Raw genomic sequence first — 10377 nt, 5'->3', positions numbered from 1 at the left:
GTTTAGGAAAAGCTGTTCTCTGGATAGCTGACAGGTGGCCTGTCTGTTTAGGAAAAGCTGTTCTCTGGATAACTGACTGATGGCCTGTCTGTCTAGGAAAAGCTGTTCTCTGGAGAGCTGACTGATGGCCTGTCTGTCTAGGAACAGCTGTTCTCTGGAGAGCTGACTGATGGCCTGTCTGTCTAGGAACAGCTGTTCTCTGGAGAGCTGACTGATGGCCTGTCTCTCTAGGAACAGCTGTTCTCTGGAGAGCTGACTGATGGCCTGTCTGTCTAGGAAAAGCTGTTCTCTGGATAACTGACTGATGGCCTGTCTGTTTAGGAAAAGCTGTTCTCTGGATAGCTGAAAGGTGGCCTGTCTGTTTAGGAAAAGCTGTTCTCTGGATAGCTGACAGGTGGCCTGTCTGTCTAGGAAAAGCTGTTCTCTGGATAACTGACAGATGGCCTGTCTGTCTAGGAAAGGCTGTTCTCTGGATAGCTGACTGATGGCCTGTCTGTTTAGGAAAAGCTGTTCTCTGGATAGCTGACAGGTGGCCTGTCTGTCTAGGAAAGGCTGTTCTCTGGATAACTGACAGATGGCCTGTCTGTCTAGGAAAGGCTGTTCTCTGGATAACTGACAGATGGCCTGTCTGTTTAGGAAAAGCTGTTCTCTGGATAACTGACAGATGGCCTGTCTGTCTAGGAAAAGCTGTTCTCTGGATAACTGCCAGATGGCCTGTCTGTCTAGGAAAGGCTGTTCTCTGGATAACTGACAGATGGCCTGTCTGTCTAGGAAAGGCTGTTCTCTGGATAACTGACAGATGGCCTGTCTGTCTAGGAAAGGCTGTTCTCTGGATAACTGACAGATGGCCTGTCTGTTTAGGAAAAGCTGTTCTCTGGATAACTGACAGATGGCCTGTCTGTCTAGGAAAGGCTGTTCTCTGGATAACTGACAGATGGCCTGTCTGTTTAGGAAAAGCTGTTCTCTGGATAGCTGACAGATGGCCTGTCTGTCTAGGAAAAGCTGTTCTCTGGATAACTGACTTTGATGGCTCCCCAGTAACAAGCTCGAATCAGACAGATCAGACCCAGGAGGTAGGAGAACGCCCAGGACACATAGATGGCATGGTAACGGCTGGCAAAGTCCTGAGTGCCCACCTGGAGAGAGAGAGGGGGAGGGAGGGGGAGAGAGAGAGGGGGAGAGAGAGCGAGAGAGAGGGGGAGAGAGGGGGAGAGGGGGAGAGAGAGAGGGGGGAGAGAGAGGGGAGAGAGAGAGGGGGAGAGAGAGGGGGGAGAGAGAGGGGGAGAGAGAGAGGGGGGAGAGAGAGAGAGAGAGGGGGGAGAGAGGGGGGAGAGGGGGGAGAGAGAGAGGGGGGAGAGAGAGGGGAGAGAGAGAGAGGGAGAGAGAGGGGGAGAGAGAGGGGGAGAGAGAGAGGGGGAGAGGGGGAGAGAGGGGGGAGAGGGGGAGAGAGAGAGGGGGGAGAGAGAGGGGGAGAGAGAGGGGGAGAGAGAGGGGGAGAGGGGGGAGAGAGAGAGAGAGAGGGGGGGAGAGAGAGGGGGAGAGAGAGGGGGAGAGAGAGGGGGGAGAGAGAGAGGGGGAGAGAGGGGGAGAGAGGGGGAGAGAGAGAGGGGGAGAGAGAGGGGGAGAGGGGGAGAGAGAGAGAGAGAGAGGGGGAGAGAGAGGGGGGAGAGAGAGGGGGAGAGAGAGGGGGAGAGAGGGGGAGAGAGAGAGGGGGAGAGAGAGAGGGGGAGAGAGAGGGGGGAGAGAGAGAGGGGGAGAGAGAGAGAGAGGGGGGAGAGGGGGAGAGAGAGAGAGAGAGAGAGAGAGAGAGAGAGAGAGAGAGAGAGAGAGAGAGAGAGAGACAGAGAGAGAGAGAGAGAGAGAGAGAGAGAGAGAGAGAGAGAGAGAGAGAGAGAGGGAGCGAGAGAAAGAGGGGGGAGAGAGAGAGGGGGAGAGAGAGAGGGAGCGAGATGGGGGGAGAGAGAGAGAGAGAGAGGGCGAGAGAGAGAGGGGGAGAGAGAGAGGGGGAGAGAGAGAGGGGGAGAGAGAGAGGGGGGGAGAGAAAGAGAGGGGGAGAGAGAGGGGGGAGAGAGAGAGCGAGAGAGAGGGAGCGAGAGAGAGGGGGGGGAGAGAGAGAGGGGGGAGAGAGGGAGCAAGTGAGAGGGGGGAGAGAGAGAGGGGGGAGAGAGAGAGAGAGGGAGAGAGAGGGAGAGACGGAGGATTCATCACAGCTCTGACAGAATAGAATGATTTATTCATATTACTGTATTAACACTGTAACTGGTGATATTTAGATTGGCACGCCACTGAGGCGTCCCTCAGACTCACACTTCCACACAGTGGATCCTCTATATTATTATTATTATTATTTTCTGATTATGATGATTATAATATGTTGTGGAAGTCTTGAGTCTGTCTTTGTCAGCATCACAAATGGCACCCTATTCCCTTTATAGTGGACTACTTTTGACCCTATGACCCTGGTCAAAGGTAGTGCACTATAAAGGGCGTAGAGTGCAATTCGGGAAATGTTAAGTTTTTCATTTAACAAGTCAGTTAAGAACTATTCTTATTTACAATGACGGCCTACCCCGGCCAAAACCTCCCCAAACCCGGACGACGCTGGGCCAATTGTGCGCTGCACTATGGGACTCCCGATCAAGGGATCAAACCCAACTAAAGGAACCGTAATACGGTAGTACTCACTGTTAATCCCACTCCGATAAAGATGCAGATCATTCCCACAGTGATGTAGGCACAACAACGCCTCCTTGGAAGAGCACTACCCACAGACGATCTGTAGGGTGGAGGGCACAAAGACATTGGTTAGGTTATGACTGAGTGGTCAAAGAAGAGCACTGCCAAGGTAACTACCGACAGATGATCTGTGGGGTGGAGGGAGAGAGAGAGAGAAAGAGAGAGAGAGAGACAGACAGAGAGACGAGAGAGAGAGCGAGAGAGAGAGGGAGAGAGAGAGAGAGAGAGAGAGAGAGAGAGAGAGAGAGAGAGAGAGAGTATATTTGACCTCTCAGCTTCCCTATCAAATCTAAAAATCTCTAACAGAAAACCAAAGAAAAGTAATAACAGTGATAAATGGTTTGATGAAGAATGCAAAAACCTAAGAAAGAAATTGAGAAACCTATCCAACCAAAAACATAGAGACCCAGAAAACCTGAGCCTACGCCTTCACTATGGTGAATCACTAAAACAATACAGAAATACACTACGGAAAAAGAAGGAACAGCATGTCAGAAATCAGCTCAATGTAATTGAAGAATCCATAGACTCTAACCACTTCTGGGAAAATTGGAAAACACTAAACAAACAACAACACGAAGAGCTATCTATCCAAAACGGAGATGTATGGGTAAACCACTTCTCCAATCTTTTTGGCCCTATAACAGAGAACAAACAGCAAAAAATATACATGATCAAATGCAAATCTTAGAATCAACTATTAAAGACTACCAGAACCCACTGGATTCTCCAATTACATTGAATGAACTACAGGATAAAATACAAACCCTCCAACCCAAAAAGTCCTGTGGTGTTGATGGTATCCTCAATGAAATGATAAAATATACAGACCACAAATTTCAATTAGCTATACTTAAACTCTTTAACATCATCCTTAGCTCTGGCATCTTCCCCAACATCTGGAACCAAGGACTGATCACCCCAATCCACAAAAGTGGGAGACAAATTTGACTCCAATAACTACCGTGGATATGCGTCAACAGCAACCTTGGGAAAATCCTCTGCATTATCATTAACAGCAGACTAGTTCATTTCCTCAGTGAAAACAATGTACTGAGCAAATGTCAAATTGGCTTTTTACCAAATTACCGCGACGACAGACCACGTATTCACCCTGCACACCCTAATTGACAAACAAACAAACCAAAACAAAGGCAAAGTCTTCTCATGCTTTGTTGATTTCAAAAAGCTTTTGACTCAATTTGGCATGAGGGTCTGCTATACAAATTGATGGAAAGTGGGGTTGGGGGAAAAACATACGACATTATAAAATCCATGTACACAAACAACAAGTGTGCGGTTAAAATTGGCAAAAAACACACACATTTCTTTCCACAGGGCCGTGGGGTGAGACAGGGATGCAGTTTAAGCCCCACCCTCTTCAACATATATATCAACGAATTGGCGAGGGCACTAGAACAGTCTGCAGCACCCGGCCTCACCCTACTAGAATCTGAAGTCAAATGTCTTCTGTTTGCTGACGATCTGGTGCTTCTGTCACCAACCAAGGAGGGCCTACAGCAGCACCTAGATCTTCTGCACAGATTCTGTCAGACCTGGGCCCTGACAGTAAATCTCAGTAAGACAAAAATAATGGTGTTCCAAAAAGGTCCAGTTGCCAGGACCACAAATACAAATTCCATCTAGACACCGTTGCCCTAGAGCACACAAAAAACTATACATACCTCGGCCTAAACATCAGCGCCACAGGTAACTTCCACAAAGCTGTGAACGATCTGAGAGACAAGGCAAGAAGGGCCTTCTATGCCATCAAAAGGAACATAAAATTTGACATACCAATTAGGATCTGGCTAAAAATACTTGAATCAGTTATAGAACCCATTGCCCTTTATGGTTCTGAGGTCTGGGGTCCGCTCACCAACCAAGAATTCACAAAATGGGACAAACACCAAATTGAGACTCTGCATGCAGAATTCTGCAAAAACATCCTCCGTGTACAACGTAAAACACCAAATAATGCATGCAGAGCAGAATTAGGCCAATACCCGCTAATTATCAAAATCCAGAAAAGAGCCGTTAAATTCTATAACCACTTAAAAGGAAGCGATTCCCAAACCTTCCATAACAAAGCCATCACCTACAGAGAGATGAACTTGGAGAAGAGTCCCTAAGTAAGCTTGTCCTGGGGCTCTGTTCACAAACACAAACAGACCCCACACAGCCCCAGGACAACAACAACAACAACACAACTAGACCCAACCAAATCATGAGAAAACAAAAAGAGAATTACTTGACACATTGGAAAGAACAAACAAAAAAACAGAGCAAACTAGAATGCTATTTGGCCCTAAACAGAGAGTACACAGTGGCAGAATACTTGACCACTGTGACTGACCCAAACTTAAGGAAAGCTTTGACTATGTACAGACTCAGTGAGCATAGCCTTGCTATTGAGAAAGGCCGCCGTAGGCAGACCTGGCTCTCAAGAGAAGACAGGCTATGTGCACACTGCCCACAAAATGAGGTGGAAACTGAGCTGCACTTCCTAACCTCCTGCCAAATGTATGACCATATTAGAGACACATATTTCCCTCAGATTACAGCGATCCACAAAGAATTCGAAAACAAACCCAATTTTGATAAACTCCCTTATCTACTGGGTGAAAAACCACAGTGTGCCATCACAGCTGCAAGATTTGTGACCTGTTGCCACAAGAAAAGGGGCAACCAGTGAAGAACAAACACCATTGTAAATACAACCCATATTTATGTTTATTTATTTTCCCATTTGTACTTTAACTATTTGCACATTGTTACAACACTGTATATATACATAATATGACATTTGAAATGTCTTTATTCTTTTGAAACTTCTGAGTGTAATGTTTACTGTTAATATTTATTGTTTATTTCACTTTTGTTTACTATCTACTTCACTTGCTTTGGCAATGTTAACACGTTTCCCATGCCAATAAAGCCCTTAAATTGAAATTGAAATTGAAATTGAAATTGAATTGAGAGAGGGACAGAGAGATAGAGAGAGAGAGCGAGCGAGAGAGAGAGAGAGCGACAGAGAGAGACAGAGAGAGAGAGAGACAGAGAGAGAGAGAGAGAGAGAGAGAGAGAGAGACGACAGAGAGAGAGCGACAGAGAGAGAGAGCGACAGAGAGATAGAGAGAGAGAGAGAGCGCGACAGAGAGAGACAGAGAGAGAGAGAGACAGAGAGAGAGCGACAGAGAGAGAGAGCGACAGAGAGAGCGACAGAGAGAGCGACAGAGAGAGCGACAGAGAGAGCGACAGAGAGAGAGAGGAGGGACACAAAGGTAACAAGTGTTAGGTTATGACCGTGTTCAAAGATGTTACAGTAGGTTAAGAAACTACGACGGTGTTTCTTTACAGATATCAATGCACTTATCTGAAACAACGTCAGAGAGAGAGGAGGGGAGAGAGAGGCTAACTAAATAGAAGTGATCTAGTGAGCTAGACAGGCCCTGATTGGCTGGCTAGAAGAAGGAGCCATGGGCAAGTCACATGTTTAGCTGTGTGTTTAATGTGTGTCTGTTTTTGTAAGTATGTGTGTGTGTCTAGTGTGTGTGGTGTGGAGAGGGGGGTGACTAGGTTCAGAATGGCCCTCAGGTGACTAGGTTCAGAATGGCCCTCAGGTGACTAGGTTCAGAATGGCCCTCAGGTGACTAGGTTCAGAATGGCCCTCAGGTGACTAGGTTCAGAATGGCCCTCAGGTGACTAGGTTCAGAATGGCCCTCAGGTGACTAGGTTCAGAACGGCCCTCAGGTGACTAGGTTCAGAATGGCCCTCAGGTGACTAGGTTCAGAACGGCCCTCAGGTGACTAGGTTCAGAATGTTCAGAACAAACCAGAGTACCCTCTAATCCACCCTTCTCTCATTCCCTCCCTCTCAATTTAAGGGCTTTATTGGCATGGGAAACATATGTTAACGTTGCAAAAGTAAGTGAAATAGATAATAAACAAAAGTGAAATAAATAATCAACAATTTACAGTAAACATTACACTCACAAAAGTTCTAAAGAATCCCTCCCTCCCCCCTCCCTCCCTCCTGGGTTATCTGAATCTGCGGAGGCCAGAACTCCACCATTAATACCTGTAATACATCTAGATTAACTAAGGACTAGAGTCTGCAAACCCTGAGAAGCACCACAAATCAGATGCTGAAGTGGCCCTAGTGGAGTCTGGGTAAACTCCAATCACCAAGAGACCAAACATCATCTTTGAACGATTTGAAGTTTGAGGTATTTACATTTTTTTGCAGTGAGGGCATTTTGCTAGCGTGTTAAATCGGAGCTCCATCCACTGCAGAGGAAAAGAAAAGAACAGTTAGGGAGCTCTCTCTCTCTCTCTCTCTCTCTCTCTCTCTCTCTCTCTCTCTCTCTCTCTCTCTCTCTCTCTCTCTCATAACACATGAATACAGACAAAGACATTTTCAAACTCACACACTCAATTCTACTCTACAGTCAACTAACGACTACTGAAAGGCCTTGTCATTGATTTCAAACACTTTCAATCACTACAAACATAATCCACCATCTTCCTTTTTGTTGTCTGTGATGCTGGCGTAGAGTGTCGCTATTAGGGCCCTGACGTACCCAGAACATGCTAGACGTTAGGTTAGTATAAGGCTCATTCATTTCATGTTGCTCATCAATTTGAGTTGATTGATTATGGGTTAGACGACGGTTGTTATTAGCTGAATAAGATCTGTATTATTGTGTATTAATATATTATAGTTTATTTAATGTTTTATTGGAGAGGTGCCGTGGAGCCCCAGCTCATAGAGACCTGGTCTGTAGAGGTGTTGTTGTCATGGAGAGCCAGACCAGAAGGGGCCGTGGCAGAGTCCTCGTTACCCTAGACACCAAGACACATAACGGACCAACAACCTTAACAACACACCAGGGTACTGCTACTGGTTGGTAGCGTCCCAAATGGCACCCTATGGGCCCTGGTCAAGGTAGTGCACTAGATAGGGAATAGGGTGCCATTCTATGGTCTAAAGTAGTGCACTATATAGGGAATAGGGTGCCATTCTCTGGTCTAAAGTAGTGCACTATATAGGGAATAGGGTTCCATTCTCTGGTCTAAAGTAGTGCACTAGATAGGGAATAGGGTTCCATTCTCTGGTCTAAAGTAGTGCACTAGATAGGGAATAGGGTACCATTCTATGGTCTAAAGTAGTGCACTATATAGGGAATAGGGTGCCATTCTCTGGTCTAAAGTAGTGCACTATATAGGGAATAGGGTGCCATTCTCTGGTCTAAAGTAGTGCACTATATAGGGAATAGGGTGCCATTCTCTGGTCTAAAGTAGTGCACTATATAGGGAATAGGGTTCCATTCTCTGGTCTAAAGTAGTGCACTAGATAGGGAATAGGGTACCATTCTATGGTCTAAAGTAGTGCACTATATAGGGAATAGGGTGCCATTCTCTGGTCTAAAGTAGTGCACTATATAGGGAATAGGGTGCCATTCTCTGGTCTAAAGTAGTGCACTATATAGGGAATAGGGTTCCATTCTCTGGTCTAAAGTAGTGCACTAGATAGGGAATAGGGTACCATTCTATGGTCTAAAGTAGTGCACTATATAGGGAATAGGGTGCCATTCTCTGGTCTAAAGTAGTGCACTAGATAGGGAATAGGGTACCATTCTCTGGTCTAAAGTAGTGCACTAGATAGGGAATAGGGTTCCATTCTCTGGTCTAAAGTAGTGCACTAGATAGGGAATAGGGTACCATTCTCTGGTCTAAAGTAGTGCACTAGATAGGGAATAGGGTGCCATTCTCTGGTCTAAAGTAGTGCACTAGATAGGGAATAGGGTGCCATTCTCTGGTCTAAAGTAGTGCACTATATAGGGAATAGGGTGCCATTCTCTGGTCTAAAGTAGTGCACTATATAGGGAATAGGGTGCCATTCTCTGGTCTAAAGTAGTGCACTATATAGGGAATAGGGTGCCATTCTCTGGTCTAAAGTAGTGCACTAGATAGGGAATAGGGTGCCATTCTCTGGTCTAAAGTGGTGCACTATATAGGGAATAGGGTGCCATTCTATGGTCAAGGTAGTGCACTAGATAGGGAATAGGGTGCCATTCTCTGGTCAAGGTAGTGCACTAGATAGGGAATAGGGTGCCATTCTCTGGTCTAAAGTAGTGTACTATATAGGGAATAGGGTGCCATTCTCTGGTCTAAAGTAGTGCACTATATAGGGAATAGGGTGCCATTCTCTGGTCTAAAGTAGTGCACTAGATAGGGAATAGGGTGCCATTCTCTGGTCTAAAGTAGTGCACTAGATAGGGAATAGGGTGCCATTCTCTGGTCTAAAGTAGTGCACTATATAGGGAATAGGGTGCCATTCTCTGGTCTAAAGTAGTGCAGTAGATAGGGAATAGGGTTCCATTCTCTGGTCTAAAGTAGTGCACTATATAGGGAATAGGGTGCCATTCTCTGGTCTAAAGTAGTGCACTATATAGGGAATAGGGTGCCATTCTCTGGTCTAAAGTAGTGCACTATATAGGGAATAGGGTGCCATTCTCTGGTCTAAAGTAGTGCACTAGATAGGGAATAGGGTGCCATTCTCTGGTCTAAAGTAGTGCACTATATAGGGAATAGGGTGCCATTCTCTGGTCTAAAGTAGTGCACTATATAGGGAATAGGGTTCCATTCTCTGGTCTAAAGTAGTGCACTATATAGGGAATAGGGTGCCATTCTCTGGTCTAAAGTAGTGCACTAGATAGGGAATAGGGTGCCATTTGGGACGTATACCTAATGCATGTATCACTACAACGACCTGCTACCAATATACCAACCACCCTACTGTAAAACGGACTGCAAAAGGTCAAAAGTCAAATAGGTGGTGCTTATATTTGTCCAGGTTTCACACATGTACAAGTATGTGGTATATTACACTAGAAGCATTACACACACACACACACACACACACACACACACACACACACACACACACACACCAACCAACACACAGAACCACACAGACAATTTGAGAGGCAAGTCCGTCTCTGACTGACTAGCCTGGTCCCAGATCTGTTTGTGCTGTCTTGCCAAACTCCTATGATCACTGTCGTTGGCAAGACTGCACAACACATTCATTAAGCGTCTCAGTGCAGTCCTGATTTAGGATCAGTTTAGCCTTTTCCATTATAAGGAATGGACAAGGGAGACCTGATCCTAGACAAGCACTACCACTCTGGGACCGGCTAGTCTCTGATAGGCCAGAAGGTGCTGCCTGCTGCTCAGAGGGCACACTGATTGGCCACATACCAGGAAGGTGTTTCCACAGTGACCACAGACCACCCTCATGCCCTCAGGCTGGACTGGCAGGGCTGGCTGGGCCGGCTGCTCCTCTGGAATCACCATCACCGGGCTCAGGTTGATGATGCGTCTGCTGTGGGGGTGGGGCACACAGAGGGGGAGGGGTTACCATACAGTAGTGATGTTTCCCAGGTAAGTGGCACTATTGTCAGTTGGTTACCGATTGTCAGTTTGTTATTGGATTCATGGTCTTGAACATTCTATAATGCAAGAACACCCACCAGGCTACCAGGATTTTACTTATCCTCTTTCTAAGAACATTTCTGAAAACATCCTCTCCCCTCCAGGTGCAAGCAAGGATTTACCTAATGGACTCTAGACCAGC

General features: G+C 46.3%; 1 protein-coding gene across 1 annotated transcript; it reads right to left on the bottom strand.

Annotated features, from left to right (window-relative positions):
- Positions 1–980: 980 nt before the first annotated feature.
- LOC121586848 (type 2 phosphatidylinositol 4,5-bisphosphate 4-phosphatase-like) lies at positions 981–10150 on the bottom strand. The gene is made up of 5 exons (XM_045219743.1): positions 10002–10150; positions 7512–7580; positions 6973–7025; positions 2686–2776; positions 981–1136 (listed from the first exon to the last, which is right to left on the bottom strand). The coding sequence occupies exons 1-5, from the start codon at positions 10095–10097 to the stop codon at positions 993–995; spliced, it is 453 nt and encodes a 150-aa protein (XP_045075678.1). The 5' UTR covers positions 10098–10150; the 3' UTR covers positions 981–992.
- Positions 10151–10377: the final 227 nt, after the last annotated feature.

This window comes from Coregonus clupeaformis, unplaced genomic scaffold, assembly GCF_020615455.1.
Source record: "Coregonus clupeaformis isolate EN_2021a unplaced genomic scaffold, ASM2061545v1 scaf2701, whole genome shotgun sequence".
Taxonomy (NCBI): domain Eukaryota; kingdom Metazoa; phylum Chordata; class Actinopteri; order Salmoniformes; family Salmonidae; genus Coregonus; species Coregonus clupeaformis.
Note: the sequence above shows the minus strand (reverse complement) of the source record. Positions and strands in the feature narration are given on the sequence as shown.

Bases quoted from the DNA above. Each gene is read 5' to 3' on its own strand.
- LOC121586848 (XM_045219743.1), bottom strand. From the start codon at position 10,097: ATGGTGATTCCAGAGGAGCAGCCGGCCCAGCCAGCCCTGCCAGTCCAG. The intron at 7,581-10,001 runs GTATGTGGCCAA...CTTGGTGTCTAG, and splicing joins ACTGTGGAAACACCTTCCTG to GGTAACGAGGACTCTGCCAC. The intron at 2,777-6,972 runs GTAAATACCTCA...TCCACCCTACAG, and splicing joins TGCCCTCACTGCAAAAAAAT to ATCGTCTGTGGGTAGTGCTC.